This window comes from Triturus cristatus, chromosome 7 (genome assembly GCF_964204655.1).
Source record: "Triturus cristatus chromosome 7, aTriCri1.1, whole genome shotgun sequence".
NCBI lineage: Eukaryota > Metazoa > Chordata > Amphibia > Caudata > Salamandridae > Triturus > Triturus cristatus.
The window spans coordinates 619,962,841-619,979,603 of record NC_140590.1 but is presented as its reverse complement, the minus strand read 5'-3'; the positions used below and the strand labels follow the sequence as shown (position 1 = coordinate 619,979,603).

Here is a 16,763-nt window from a genome sequence, read left to right as displayed (position 1 = left end):
CCCAGGCATGTCTCATTCCTTTCAGCCCACCCTGCCCCAATACACTAAAGGCTGTCTGGGGAGGTGCTAGCACCTCCCCAAGCAGGAAACCTATTGTCCAGGCCTCCCTGGCTGGGATCACTCCCAGCAGCAGGAGGTCAGACTTGTGTCTGTGGCAGCAGCATCCATTTTGTGATGCTGAGGCTCTGGTCAGAGGTAACACAGCAAAGTAGGATTTTAACATGTCTTTCCCTCTAGAAGGGAGGAATAATATCCTCATCACCAGAAATGGTATGGGGGTATTATTCCAAAGTGTTAGACACCTTACACGACATGTTTTGATACAGCCCAACCATAGTTACCATAACCGTTTAAGATTATAAGGCACTTTAAGAGTATATGGTAGGCTATATCATAGAACAGCTATAAGGACATGGTTCCGAAAGCTGCAGACAGGCTCAGCTCATGCTAGAGCACCATCTCACATGTTACCAAGCACTCTGCCTCCAGGATTGTTAAGGCCTGCCATAGGAGTGACTGATAGGTACACATGTGTCTATATATAAGGGCAGATATAGGCATACTATATCTAAGCAAGGGGTGATTACACGACCTTGCCCCAGCTGAGTGATCAGCCAGTTGTGTCTGATTGGAAGGCCAGACCAGGGGTGGCATAATACATGCTGCAGCCCCTGGGAGGCCTAGGGTACACCTATGCCCTGGGTACCTAGGGTACACTGTACAGGGTTCAATAAGGTGATCCTTACCAATTGGGAATGTACCTAGGGTACATGGAGTCCATTTTAAAGAGAGAGCAGACAGCCTGAGACCCTGAATGGCAGGATCTCAGGCCAACTAAGTCGAAAAACCAGCTAGACACTAGGCAAAAAGTTGGGGGTAACCATAGTCAGATATCCACCTTCCTACAACGCCCATTCTACAAGGGCGACGGCAGCCACTACTGCTTTGGGACTTGGAGTGTGACTTGGTGGCATCTGTCAGGCAGCCACGGGGGCATCCCAGCACACGTTTACAAAACACTACTGCCTCGACAGCCGAATCCGGAGAGACGGCTTCTTCGGCCATTCAGTTCTCCAGGACTTTCCGGTGTGAACTTAGTTTGGAGACCCACCTCCGAGGCTGGTATTGCTGGGGTATCTATTCTAAGGTAAGGAATCTATAACTAATAGTCTCTTTCAGATGAACAAGTTACTTACCTTCGGTAACAATATATCTGTAAGAGACATATATTCGTTATAGATTCCTTACCGCCCCACCCATCCTCCCCTTTTTGCGAGCTGACTTCTAGGGTAATAGACTCCCTTTCAGGGCCCTAGTTTTCTTCACCAGTGGTCAGTGTCTTGCATGGCTCTGAGCTTCTGGAGTTGAATGTCGTGTAAAGAACTGATGTCAGCACGCGAGTGCAGCGTCTAAGTAGATACCGTGACATCATCCCGGCAATTACGACGACGAATGCGGAGTCGACCGACGCTATCTACTGAAGCGCAGGGGTACTGCTACGAAACAAATTTCTACGGATCCTGTTTGACGCCTGGGGTAATTCTAAGGAAAGGAATCTATAACTAATATATGTCTCTTACAGATATATTGTAACCGAAGGTAAGTAACTTCTTCTTAGTGGCCAGACCCATATTCTGCCGTCAGAATCTGATGGTCACTGACCTTGTCCTGTTTCCTGTCCATGTCTGGTGCCATCTCCATGTTCCTCTGTTTTGGTGCCTTAGTATCCCTTGTCCCTATTAATGTATCACCCCTTGTATGTGTGCCCCTCACCCCAGTTGTCTCTATTCCTTTGTGTTGTCTGTGGCTTTCTGTCCTTGTGTCTCTGCTTTACGCTCTTGTTGTCTCTATTTTCATAAACATTTGTCTTAGTCCCTGTGTGTCTGCTTCCAGTGTACCCTAAACTGCGTTGCACTCGGGCGATATCTGCATATCTATAACACTCTATGCACTTGTATCCCTCTATTCATCTGTCCCTAGCCTTTGATCTAACAGTTCTCAACCTTGCTTAGAACCAGAAGCTCCTGCAGTTTAAATTTCTTTCATTCACTTTTTTCACCGAAATTAGGCATATTGCAGAGTTTCACTTCTGCCCTCCGCAGGTACAAGATCGAACCAACTAGTAGTACTATTGCATGATGAGAATGAAGGTATATCTGTTTAGGTCTGGACATAGAGCTTGAGGGAGTGTTTAGTGAAGTGTTACAGATCTGTGGTCAGTGGCGAATTCCCCAAAATAAGGATTTGCTGATCCCTAAATTTCCCATTGGGAAGGCGCAAAGGTCTTGTGCAAGTGTGTCTGGTGTGGCTGATGTGTATGTGTGGATCTGGTACTGAGTGAGATTGACGAATGATGCAAAGCAGCTGACATAGACAGAAGGTGCTGGTGATGTACAGGATAAATGAGATGCCTTTTGCACAGATCAGCTGCCTAGGAATGCGGTTGCAGTGGGCGGTCAAAATGCTGTTCGTGTAGTCAGATTCACAGAACCAGTTACACTTCCTTTTTTCACCTTCTGATCTATATTCAACTCCTTTTCCATTCAGTCACACAGGCAAAGTGAGTGCTTTCCCCACAAGCACGCCTCAATCTTCTCGCCAACCAGGTAGGGCCTATAGGGCAATTATGCAGTGCCCAACTCGCTGGTCTGTGTGTGGGCCATTTTTTGGTTGATTGTGAGCCTGCCTTTTGGTCTGCTGAATTGATTTTTACGGTTGATTTCCCGGATATTAAAATAGACATTGCCTGCAACAATCTGAAATCCATGCTGTTTTACATACCTTGCAAGAGACTTATATTTACTAGTTCAAAAGTGCCCCAATTTGTACATGTGGGCCACTTTTTTAGGTTTATAATTCACTGATGGGAGCTAGTTTTATCCTGGTGGTCACAGCTTTTTTCGGGCCCATTTTCTGTCCCACCCTGAATCTACTGCCTATGTATGTGCGAACATTACTGATCTATAGCTAACGAGTCATGCTCAGCTGAGCGATGCCTATGTGAAACAAAGCCAAAGGAAACTGGTTATGCAGCGTGAATCTTTCTGGATTCACTATGCTGTGCATTATTCCGCCATCCTGTGGTTGGGTCCGGAATCGTAGTATTTTCTCTTTTTTTTTTTTTTTCTTTCATGGCCCTGGTGGGCGGCGACGTCCCACCATTTGGTGTCCTTTGTGACGTCGGCGCGCTTCCTGTGGAAGCTCCCACCTTTGGTTGCCATCTTCAGATTATTTTTTCCTCCGTTGGGTCTGGATCGTTGCCTAAGACTTCCCGAGTTTTGGAAGAGGAATCAAGCAAATCGAAGAACATCGACGAAGAAACAAGTTTTCAACTACACCGGACTACAGGTCAGGTACCCGGAGCGACGAGGGAGAAGTTTTAACAAACAAAACCTCGACGTTCGACAGAGAGTGCGCTCGCAGGGGGCTCCCTGAGCGCGGGGATGAACAAAACACCATTCAAGTTTTGCACTAATTGCCACCACAAGTACGCTCAGAAGGATCAGCATCCAGTCTGCAACCTCTGCCTGCCACTCAACCACAGAAGCGAGGACTGCAACGCCTGCTCGGCGTTCACACCCAAGACCCTTAGAGTAAGGGAGAGGCAGAGAAGGACGAACCACAACATGCAGGGGCCACCTCCAACGCTATGAGACTTGGGCCTCTGCAGTGGAGAAGAGGACAACATCGCCGAAGGACCGGAGGACTGCACAGTCGTAGAGGTCCATAAGAAGACGTCTAAGGAGGTAAGGGAGTCGTCGACCCCTAGACACCCAAGCGACACTCGAAAGAGTGAAGCAAAAACCCCGAGCGACAGTTGTAGAGGTGAAGCTAAGTCCTCGAAAGGAGCTCTGCCGCCGAAACACTCGACGAAAGCAACAGCCTCCAGGGACAGTCAACCGAGCGGATCCTTCGAAAAGGACTCCCGATCGGCGAAAAACCTTAAAGACGTCGAAGGTTGCCCTTTAGAAGGACACCTCGGTGCCGAGGAAAGAAGGGCCGACATCGTCGTCGACGGCCTCGAAGAGAAGCGCTCTAACCCTCAATGCCGAGCATGCCGTTGAGATGGAGAGGAAGAAGAGGAGGCTCGAGGCCGAAATGGCAAACATCCTACAGCGGAAAAAGGACTTCGACGAGAAGATGAGTCAATACACCATCCCGCCGAAACTTGTGGTCGACGTCCAACGGGATGACTAAGACGTGGAACCGCCGAAAACGCCTAAACCAGTCGAGGAACTGGGGGAAGACGACTACTATTTCGAGGGAGAAGGCGACGAAGACCTGCAATCCTACCGGGACTCGACGTCCTCGGTGGTACAAGACGTGGAATGGCAGGATTTCGACGCAGAATCGCCAGAAGAAGGCGTAGACACTTACCCTTCAAGGCCCTCGCCGCCAGACACATAGGGATCTATAACATGGTCGTCCAGAAGGCTGCACAGATTTATGGATTGAAAATGGAGGAGGAGAAGCCCAAGGCATGTTTCCTCCTGGAAAAACTAGTGCCTCAACAGTCTAGGAGCCAATTCCTGCCCATGCTCCCTAGTGTGCTGGACCAGGGAAGAGAGGCCTTTAAGGAGCCAGCAGTATGCAAAGCTGTGACACCTAGGGCGGAGAAGTACAAACATTCTTCAAAGGACCCGGCATACATCCAGGGATCAGTGCCAGCCGACTCCATCATTGCAGCAATGGCTAGGAAGAGGGCTAATGTTCCCATAAATGCCGGACCACCTCCAGACAAGGAGAGTAGGAGGATGGAACTCACAGGGAGCAAGGTGGAGAGGAATGCGGCAATACATTGGCGCATCACAAATTCCAATGCCCTGATCAACAGGCACGCATACCAGCACTGGGATGAAGTGGGGCAGCTCCTAAAGCATCTACCAGACCAGGACCAACAAAGGGAAGCTCACCTGGTAGAAGAAGGAAAGAACATGGTGAACACATGCCTCAAATCGGCATTGGATGCTGCAGAAACATCGAGCAGGCTAATGATGATAGGAGTGACTGAGAGAAGACGCGCATGGCTCAGAATTTCGGGATTTAAGCCAGAGGTACAAAGTAACATCTTAAACACACCCTTCAATGGAGAGCAACTGTTCGGCACACCAGTGGACGACAAGTTGACGCAGCTTAAGAAGGACAACGAAACAGCAATGTCCATGGGAGCGTTGCAGTTCAGAGGAATGAGAAGAGGTACACCCACGAGAAGGCCGGGTGGTAGAGGGGGTAACGTGCCTAGCACATCTCACCAAACGTCCCAGCAAGGCTACCAAAGTAGCAACCAAGGCCAGCAGCAGCAGGATCAACAGCAGCAGAACTGGCAGTACCAGCACCGGAGACAGTCCTTTTGAGGGTGCGGGAACGGAAGAGGACAAACACGAAGAGGAGGCCAGCAGCCCTCCACCAAGTGACTCCAACGTGGAACAGGCCCCCACCCGAGCAACACCTCGGGGTGGGCGGAAAGACATAAGGAAGAACTGCAGCCGAACGTTCCACAACAAGCAGTCCCTCGAACACTCAACACCGGTAGGGGGAAGGATAAGAGACTTCATCCAGGAATGGAGGAAGGTCACATCGGACAAATGGATACTAAACATCATACAATACGGATACTGTATAGAGTTAGACAGCCTCCGAACAGAAAACCAAGAAGCAAGACACACTCAGCAAAGGAGCTCTCGCTCTTGCAGCTAGAGGCGCAGGAACTGCTCAGCAAGGAGGCAATAGAGGTGGTACCAAAAAACCAAAGGAACAAAGGGGTTTACTCAACTTCCTGGTGCCAAAGGTGGACGAAACACTAAGACCTATCTTAGATCTACGGTTCCTGAACAAATTCATAAGAACTGAAAGGTTCAAGATGACTTACCTACAAGAGGTAATACCACAAATATAACAAGGGGATTTAATGGCTACTATAGATTTAAAGGACGCATACTTGCACATCCCCATCAACCACAAACACAAGCGCCTGCTAAGGTTTGTGATCAACCAAAGTCACTACCAGTTCACAGTTCTGGCATTCGGCCTGAAATCTGCACCAAGGGTGTTGACAAAATGCCTAGCAGCGGTCGCAGCGCACCTATGTAGGCAAGGAATACACGTATACCCCTATCTCGACGACTGGCTCGTAAAGGCAAGTTCGTACAGCCAATGCAAACTCCACATCCAGCAGGTCATGCTAACCCTGACAAGACTGGGTTTCTCGATCCATTGGGAGAAATCGTCAACAGAACCAGAACAAATCAAGATATTCTTAGGGGCAGAGATCGACACCATGCAGGCCAAAGTGTTACCCAGCAGGAAGAGAACATTGGCGATAATAGAGGAAACACGTCATTACCGCAAGTGGCAAGTTCTGACAGTGAGGACGGCGAGCAAGCTGATGGGGATGATGGCGTCATGCATCCACCTAGTCCCAAATATCCGACTACACATGAGACCATTCCAGGAATGTATCCAGCAGCAATGGTCACAGGCCACAGGGAGTTGGGAAGATCTTGTGGTTGTCACACAAGCATTGAACCAGGAAATAGTGTGGTGGAAAAAAGGAAACATATCACAGGGGAAGCCATTCACACAACCAACTCCAGCAGTGACCATCACAACGGACGCCTCCCAGCTGGGGTGGGGCGCCCACATGAAGAAGCTCAAGGTGAGGGTCTATGGTCGCAGCAAGATGCGGTCAGACACATCAACTACCTGGAGCTAAAAACTGTGTTCCTAGCCTTAAAAGCCTTTCAGAAAGAGCTGTACGGAAACAGGGTGTTGATCCAAACAGACAACACAACCACCATGTTCTACATCAACAAACAAGGAGGAACACAATCTGTGGCACTATCGGGGCTAGCACAGGAAATATGGAGCTGGGCCATCCCCCTAAAACTAGACCTACTAGCAATACACCTTCCGGGGAAGGACAATGTGGAAGCAGACCGACTCAGCAGGCAGAAGTCGGCTTCTCACGAATGGGAGCTCAACCAGCAGGAAATAGAGAAGCTTTTCAAGAAATGGGGTACCCCTCAATTAGACCTATTTGTCCCAAGGGAATGCACTATGGATAAGTTGATCAAAGACATTTGCATCCGCTTTCCCCCCCGATACCACTGATACACAGGGTACTCGGCAAATGTAGAATCAGCAACATGACACTAATTCTGATAGCACCTCAGTGGGCCAGGCAATCCTGGTTCTCACAGATGGTGGAAATGGCCCAAGAACCAGCACACAGGTTCCCAAGAAGAAGGGACCTGTTAACAATGCAGAACGGAAGGGTGCTTCACCCAGAACCAGAGGGTCTCAGCCTAGCATGGCTCCTGAAGACCTAGAATTTGCGCACCTGAAACTTCCAGCAAGTACTATGGCAGTACTCAGGGAGGCAAGGAGGCCTACCACGAGAAAGTGCTACATAGCAAAATGGAAAAGGTTCTCCCAATGGTGCATCAAGGCGAAACTACAACGAAAGGTCACAAAGGAATCAACAGTACTAAGGTACTTAACGCACCTGCTACAAAGCGGATTAAGCTACACATCCCTGAGGGTGCACTTGGCTGCGGTAGTGGCCTACACAAGAGGAGAAAGAGGGAACAGTTTCTTCACCTCTCAAGTGGTAAAGAGATTCTTGGAAGGGGCGAAGAGAATAGCACCCCCAAAGAGGACGCCAGCACCAGCATGGAACCTCAGCGTAGTGCTAACTCAATTGATGAAGGCACCCTTTGAACCTATTCACAAGGCTACACTGCACATGCTCACACTAAAGACGGCCTTCTTAGTGGCTATCACGTCACTGCAAAGAGTAAGTGAGTTGCAAGCTCTGACACTCCAAGAGCCCTACTTACAAATACACAAGGACAGGATTGTAATGAGGACAGACCCACACTTCATGCCAAAGGTAATGTCTCGGTTCCATATTAATCAAACAATCCAAATACCAAGTTTTTTCCAAAAACTGACCACAAGAACAGAAAGGACTCTACACACACTAGACGCCAGAGGAGCTGTAATGCACTATATAAAAGGACAAAGGAGTGCAGGAAAACAAAACAGTTATTTGTCTCCTTTGCCAGCAGTTTTCTGGGAAGACCAGTCACAAAGAATACCATTGTACGATGGATTGCGCAGACAATCCAGCTCTGCCACAAGCAGGCAGGACAACAGTTACAAGGAGCAGCTCAAGCTCATTCAACAAGAAAGAAAGGAGCAACAATAGCGTTTCTTGCGAACACACCTATCCAAGACATTTGCCAAGCGGCAACATGGTCTTCAGTGCATACGTTCACTAAGCACTACTGTGTGGATATCCAGATGAACAAGGAAGCGCAGATCGGACAGAAGGTCTTACAACACATATTCAGTAACCAGTGCTCCTCTTCCACCCAGCCACCACAATAAGCACAAACCGCTACAAAGTCTATGCACAGCATAGTGAATCCAGAAAGATCCACGCTGCAAAACGTATAGTTTCTTACCAGTCGGTGTAGTTTTGCTGCTTGAAGACTTTCTGGATTCACTAGCGAACCCACCCTCCTCTGCCAGAAAGATGAGACAGGAGGAAGGGGATTTAAAGGGAACAAGACTTTAAAAAATAACAGGGAAAACATGATGAACACAAGACAAGAAAAAAGAATCCGAAGATGGCGACCAAAGGTGTGGGGGCTTCCGCAGGAAGCGCGCCGATGTCACGAAGGACACCAAATGGTGGGACGTCGTCGCCCACCAGGGCCACGAAAGAAAAAAAAAGAGAGAAAATGCTACGATTCCGGACCCAACCACAAGATGGCGGACTAATACACAGCATAGTGAATACAGAAAGTCTTCAAGCTGCAAAACAACACCGACAGGTAAGAAACTATATGTTTTCCCTTGAGGTAGCATGTCTCAGCCTGTAGTTGATGGAATTCTTTATGATACAGCATTCACACCCTTAAACAAAGTAATGTAAAGCCAGGCTACGGATAATGCCATTTTTACACTGTTACGTTTCCCAGGTATAAATAATTTTAGTCCCCCTTTTTCCTTTAATGGCTCAAACATCCTTGCAAATGTTTCCATAAACTTTAAAGAAAGTTTCCATAGTTAGATGAATACAGTTGATCTCTGCTTCAGTATTGACAAAGGTAACCAATAGCCGTGACCTTGGCTTTAACCCTTCATTAGACCAAGTGTGTCCCCAACTGACAAAACGCACACTTATGTTTTCTCAACCAACCCTTCATTTCCTCAGCTCCCCCAACAGCTTAACTAGAACCTCATCATGTTCACGCTTCGTTTGGTATTAATAGTCCCGAAATATCACACCACGCATCCTGTAGGCATGTTACATGTGAGCCTTTTAAAAGCTAAGGACGCAGAGGCCAGGTCGAAGGGCGTTCTGTAGAAAAAAAAAAGTGCACTATGGTGTGACGCAAGCATTGCAGTGCTGCCATTCTTGATCAAATTACACTTGTTAGCACACCGTCCATACATACAACTTGGAAAAGTGGCAATTCGGTCATCAGTGTTGAAGGTCAATCCCCTTTTCAGGCTAGTATTAGTGCTCACGCCAATGCACATGCAATGCTTGCTATTTTTCTTCTTTGCAAAACAAAATGACAGCTAACTCAGTTGGTTCAATCCCTGCTTCTTTACGTGTCCTTTTCAGTATTTTATCAGCGCCTCTCAGCTGATTCTCATCAAGACTTGCCCCTGCCGCTGTGGTATCCATTTATAAAGGAGGAAGATGACCCCACAGGTCACTCGCATTCAGTAACTTTCTCTCTCTGTATTAATTAGCTGTACAAGTTACCATAGTAACACGTATTGTCTAAATGTATTCCAAATTGAATTCCACACACTTGTACCACTTTACATTCTATTTTATTATAATCGCAAACTGCGATGCCTCATAGACATCCTCAATACCTGCGGGTCCAGACAAATGACGGGCAGAACAGTGATGTATATTAAGACTCTTGAGAACAATTTGACTGATTACTTTCAGGGCAGATTTTAAACACATGAATGGAAAATATTTTGTTGATATTAAAGTAAGTGTTTGCAATTTAGGAAAGCGATGGATCATTCAAAGGATCATTTAATACTTCACTATAAGCCAAGTAAAATAAAAGAACATATTTAAATCAGAGGCCTCTTAAAATGAAATTGAATGATAATGAAGCAAGTATCTTTTATGATGCTGTTCTTTCCTGGCACGATACGTTTGGGAAAGATTCCTAAGGGAACAAGGCTGATTTCAGAAATTCAGTTATGACTATAGACTAACCAGACCTTATGAAATACACTCAACAAGTTACATTTAAATGAAGACCAAAAGCAGTGGCTGTTGAGAGCAGCCATAATGCCACAACAAAGTATTATGTTTGATTGTTGATGGGGAGAGGATGTAGCCTAATGGCTAGGACGGTCAACTTCAAATATGGGGAACCGGGTTCGAGTCTCGGCATTGACGCTCAACATCCTGTGATTCTGGGCAAATCACTTAATCTCCCCGTGCCTCACAAAAATGAATGTGTCCTCATGTAACGCAACTGGTGCTTTTGTAAAGCGCTCTGATACACGATTTTGGGTCAAGTTCGCTCTATATAAAACTTTGGGGGCGGGGGGAATAACAAGGAAATATATCATCTAAATTTCATAGATTGTGTGGTGTAGGATATAAATATGGCTGTGTATGGCACCTAGCAACACCAGGTAAATGAAACAACTTTGCATTGTCCATCCCATATTCAACTTTATTTCTTTTATTGATCGTCTTCTCTTTCTTTTCCAAACTTTCCCAGAATCTGGGAGAAGAGCATAGCGGGTTAAACCTGATTGAGACATGTATCCTAGTGGTACATATACTCTAATACTAAACTTTGTTAATCTGTAATCTAAAAATAATATAACATGAGAGAGAGTGAGAAATGTGAGATTAATTTTGTAGTGTTGCCTCGTATAAATATTCTGAGCTTGATTTTTCTAATTTGACTTGGATTTACTCTCCTTTTATGCAATTGAATATGGTGCTTTTTTTCATAGATGCTTTTTTAGATCTGTGAAATGTGTACAGCTTGTTTAAACCCGCGTCTGTCCTTGACAGTCATTCGAGTACTTTATTATTACTCTTGTGACATATGACCAACATCTATTACTTGATGGACTCTTTTTACGAGTTCAAAACTTCATAAGCAAACACCATCTTTATTTAGTTAAAATTGAATGTACTAGAGAATGGTATTAAATAATTGAGCAGTATGAGCTGCAGTACTTCCTTGTGCTTGTTAAAGTAGCTGTTTCAAACCTCAGTCTCTTATAGCTAACACTATAGTTGCAATTTGCAGAAAGCTGTTATCATCACAGTTCCGGTTGTTTCTGTAACGATGAAAGAAAAATACCTTGAATGGGCTCACAGGACCAGTGGATATAAAAAAGCAAAGAAGGTGTTTACAAGGTTAGTACACAGTGTAGATGTTTTTGTTCTTTTTCCAAGTTTTTTTCATTTCTGTTATAGGTGTATTTGGTAAATTATTTTATTTGTCTTTACTCAGCTTGCAAGAAAGTCGCCCATTTTCCCTCGAATTTTTCAAGAAGATGATACAAATTGAAAAAGATCAGGTATGCCAACACAAGTCTTTCAGTGTTTCAAATGAAACATTAACCTCAGTAATTGACAATTATATATTTTCTTCTCTCAAGGAAACCTGTAAAATGCTTAATTTGCGAGAATATTACGAACGAGCTTTGAGGGAATTCGGTGCTTCTGATCCAGGTGTGTTCTTACTTTGTTTTGTTTTTTCTCATTAGTGTTGCAAAATGTTTTCTTGCTTATATGCCTGTCTTTAATACAGATTATTATGCACCAAATGGAGAGATAGGCATTAGGGAAAGTCGTGATGTGAGATTATACTGTTGTTTTTTTCAAATTTGTTGCATGTTGGCTGAATAGACACTGTGAGATATTTTCCACGTCACATTACTGGAATACATTTTGCAGCTTTGGAAAGTTCTATTGAATAAAATCTTTCCCTCAGTCATACTCGCACACCTCTTTCTTCTGTGACAATACGTTAAGTTGTTTGTTCCCTGGTCTATCTTCTGGCGTTGGTTGATGTGTCCACCTTGATACAACATTGTCATTGTTCTTTGAGTCTGACACATTCCATAAGTGGTGGGTGAAGATCATTAGGAACTGTCCCTGACTGGTCTTGCCATAAAGGGTCTAAAGACATTGTGGGTGTGGACACCAGTAAGTGTAAAGTTAGCATTGTGTTTTCTTTGAGAATTTATTTATTGTTAACAGACCTGTTTATGACCCCCCCACCCCTCCACACACACACACACACCCACACAATTCCTGTAAGTAGTGTTGGAGGATGCAGGGTTTTAGATCTCACTGGTCCACACCAGCTAGTTTAAGCCCTTGAAAGAGGACAGAGTTTTGTTTGATTATGCTATTATTTTCCATTTTGGGAGAAGATCATTTCTCCAGTATTTGGGGTGTCTTTCATAGATTCACATGCTTGAATATTCCCCGTCGTCGAAGTGGGAGTCCCACGGTATATATAAAAAGCAATAAGTATCATGTATATATACATATACACATACCTAACCACATAAGAGTATATACATACCCAAATAAACATATATATATAGTTCAAATAACGTAACAAGTTAAAAATACCATAGGATAGCATTGAGACATAGGAAAGCATAGAGAAAAAGAATCACTTTGCTAACATATCACTGTCACTTTATAGTCCAAACTCCAGCCAATCAGGCGCTAGCACCCTCTAGAACCTTCTCCTCAGAGGCTCAGGCCCTCAGATTTTCTACCGCACGTCGTGTGAAGGGAGTCTCCCTGAGCTCTGCTCAGTTTCTTCATCTGGTTTGAGGTTTTTATCTCTCATCATGTCTGCAAGTAAGAAATCTCTTTTCCGTCCTTGTTCATCTTGCGGAAAGTCAAGACTTTTCTCTGAGGATCCCCATGAGAAATGTATTTATTGTCTGTATCCTGATCATAAGGTGGCTAATTGTAAGATCTGCAGAACTTTCTCTCACAAAACTTTAAAAGATAGAGAAGGTCGCCTTTTAATATGGCTTCAAAAACTAAAGGACACAGACAACCCACTTTCTGAGGTGGAAAGTGTAGCCTCTGTCAAAACAGGAGTCTCCTCAAAGCGTGGAAGTGTCCAGGACTTGCCATCTCCTTTTCTGAAAAAGAAGAGACTTCACCTTGAGGAAGTGTCTACAGGCAAAGTCTCTGTCTCCACGTCTGCGCCCCCGAGACGTAGCTCTCAGGCGTCTGTGACTCCGTCAGCACATGTTTCCAGTCAGAAACTTTCAAAACCGTCGACGGGCCCGTCGACGGCCCCTCCGTCGACGAGATCGGCTACTTCATCAGCCTCGTCGACGACGGTGACGACGGTATCGAGTAGATATCCTTCGTCGACGACACTGACTTCGTCGACGTCTTCTCCGTCGACGATAGTATGTGTGTCTCTTAGAACTGTCTCGTCGACGATACCACTCACTTCTTCGTCGACGACTGGGAAGCTGGCGCTTCCGTCGACGTCCACAACTCCGTCGACGATGGGTAAAAAGAAGAAGAGGAAATCTTCCTCGTCGACGACAGCCTCGTCGACGACAGCCTCGTCGACGACAGCCACACCGTCGACGACAGCCACACCGTCGACGACAGCCACCCCGTCGACGACAGCCACCCCGTCGACGGCAGCCACCCCGTCGACGACAGTCCCGTCGACGGCAACAACCTCGTCGACGGCAGCTCCGTCGACGATTGCTTCGTCGACGGTCGCCTCGACGACGGTAGGGTCAAATTTTGCGACAATGCCATTGGTGCCAATGTCAACACCAGCACCGGGGTCTGTGGACAGCTCCTTAATGCTTTGTCGTAAGGCCATGCTAGACCCAGTTATGTTACCACCTGGACCACGGCCACCTCGTCAACTGTTTCCCTCAGGGGATGAGGACGATTCGGATGAAGGCGATCAGTCTCTTTTTCGGGATGCTCATAGTCCTTCGGAGCTCCATATAAAATGCCAAGAGTCCGAGGAGGATGAATTTTATGAACAGGAAGAAGAGCAAAATACCTCTGCTCCGGTTCCTATGATGCAGCTTCCTGTGCAGCTTGTTTCCAACCTCCAGTATATGTTGGAAGACTATAATCGTCGTTTTCCAGCATCCCCTCAAAATACTCCACGTGAAGCGCCATCTGAGGTTCCACCTCCTATATTGCCAACGATACCCACGCCCTCCACACCTGCACTGCCTTTCAATGCAGAGGATGATAATATGGACAATCCGGATACGGAAGACGGCGAGCTCCCAGAGGACGACACTATGGCGGACTGGGATGATTACCAAATCAATTCGCCCGCATCACCGCCAAGGTCACCAGTCAACTCGCCACCTGTCGACATAACAGGGTTCCATCAGCTGATGGAGAGAGCAGCACAACGCTTTCACCTTCCCATGGTGGTTAGGGAAGAGGACTGTTTCTTATATGACTTCAAGTCCCAGCCTCAGAAACAAGTACGAGCTGTGCCAATCATAGACTTCATATGGAATGAAGGCCTAAAATTAATGAAGACACCTAATTCTATTCCGGCGGTGCTCCCACGCCTGGAGAAAAAATATAAAGCTCCGGATTCTTCCCCAGCCTGCTTGGTGTCTCAACCTAAGCCGGACTCAGTGATCACACAAGCGGCACAGCGCCGCTCCAAGAATCCATCATCTCCAATGTCGGCGCCTCCGGACCGCGACGGCTGTCGCCTGGATGCTATAGGCAAGAAGTTTTCAACCATGGCGTCAACAACGGTCCGGGCTGCGAATTCCTTGGCTATCCTCGGCCGCTATGATAGACAGATGTGGTCGGACATGGCTGCATTGGTCAAACTTATACCGGAGGATTCAAGAGCGGAAGCTCAGAAAATCCTGCAAGAGGGAGAAAGGGTGTCATCCGAGATCATTGACTGCTCTGTTGACATCGCATCCACCGGTTTTCGCCAATTGGCGGGAGCAGCCGTCCTAAGAAGACAGGGCTGGCTTCGGTCAACCTCTTTTCGGCAAGAGGTCCAGGCTAAGATTTTGGACATGCCATATGACGGGGAGTCATTATTCGGCCAACATGTAGAAGATGCCTTGCAAACCATTAAAAAGGATACGGATACGGCTCGTTCCCTCGGCACTCTACAGTTTAAGAAGCAGCCCTTTCGAGGTGCGCGCGGCCGCGGCACCTCCTCATCATCATCCTTTCGTGGCTCCTCGTCCCAATACCGCTCGTACAATCAGGGGCAACAGCGGTACTATTCACAACCGCAGCAGTCCTACAGACAGCAAACTAGCAAGTCATACAGAGGAAAGTCGAATTACAGAGGAAATTCAACCAAGAAGCAGTGACTCTGTACGGAAAGAACTTCCTTTTCCCAGTTGTCCTCTAGTTCTTGTTGGAGGAAAAATCTCCCAGTTCTTTTCAACCTGGTCCTTGATCACTTCGGACCGCTGGGTCCTGGATATAATTTCAAGGGGCCACGCCCTAGAGTTTGTGAAGGTTCCTCCACGCACACCTCCATCCGGGCCACCACCCGCCCATCTCAGAGAACTTTTCAAACAAATCCAAATAATGTTAAACAAGGGTGCCATCGAAGTGGTTCCGAAATATCAAAGAGGGTTGGGATTCTATTCCCGTTTTTTCCTCATACTAAAGAAATCAGGGGAATGGCGTCCGATCCTCGATCTCAGATTGCTCAACAAATTTCTCAAGACTCAGTCCTTTCGGATGCTCACATTGAAGGACATCCTCCAATTCTTTTCTCGGGAGGATTACATGACAACGATCGATCTGCAGGACGCATATTTCCATGTGCCCATTCTACCGCGCCACAGGAAATACCTACGGTTTCGAGTGGGCCACAGGGACTACCAATTCAAAGTCCTACCCTTCGGACTCTGCTCAGCTCCGCGGGTCTTTACAAAATTCCTAGCCCCGGTGGTGGCTCACTTACGACAAGAGGGTATTCAGATATACCCCTACCTGGACGATTGCCTCATCAAAGCTCAATCCTCTCACCAGGCGGCCCTCGATACCCAGCGCTGTCTCGATCTGTTTCAGTCCCTGGGGTTGTCGATCAATGTACAAAAATCTCAACTCACGCCGACTACGTGCAAGACTTTTCTCGGCGCTTGTATCAATACGAGCACAACCATGGCCTTCGCTTCAGCAGAACGTCAGGAACGGATTCAACAGCTTGCGAGCTCCATCGCAGCAAAGCAGTCAGTTTCAGTCCGCATATTAAAATCCTTTCTGGGAATGGCGTCCTCATGCATCGCTTTGATCCCTCTCTGCAGACTAAAAAGTCGCATCATCCAAGAGGAGTTAGACAAGCAGTGGCGCCAGGTTTCCGGTTCCTTCAACGATCAGGTCGTGGTGTCACCCCGCATGGCTCAAGCGCTGCATTGGTGGACTTGTCCTGCCAACATCGCAGCAGGAACATCCTTTCTGTCGTCAACCCCAGAACTCGTCCTTACCACGGACGCATCCATGGAGGGTTGGGGCGCACATTTTCAAGATCTATCCGTCAAGGGCCTATGGTCAGCGGCTCAGCGTTGCTGGCACATCAACAGACTGGAACTGATGGCCATTTTCTTGGCGTTGAAATCCTTCCGCCTGCAATTCCAAGGGAAGTCAGTCCTCATTCAGACGGACAACACCACGTGCATGCACTACCTGAACAAACAGGGCGGGACAAGATCTCCACTGCTCT

The 16,763-nt window shown here is 46.8% G+C and overlaps 1 protein-coding gene across 1 annotated transcript in view; it reads left to right on the top strand.

Moving 5' to 3' along the window:
• Window positions 1–16,763, top strand: part of UTP6 (UTP6 small subunit processome component) — a 357,262-nt gene that overhangs the window by 320,963 nt on the left and 19,536 nt on the right. Inside the window, exons 16-18 of the mRNA XM_085617191.1 lie at window positions 11,322–11,431; window positions 11,529–11,595; window positions 11,677–11,749. Coding sequence (XP_085473317.1) covers window positions 11,322–11,431; window positions 11,529–11,595; window positions 11,677–11,749 — 250 coding nt within the window. The remainder of the gene's footprint in view (window positions 1–11,321; window positions 11,432–11,528; window positions 11,596–11,676; window positions 11,750–16,763) is intronic.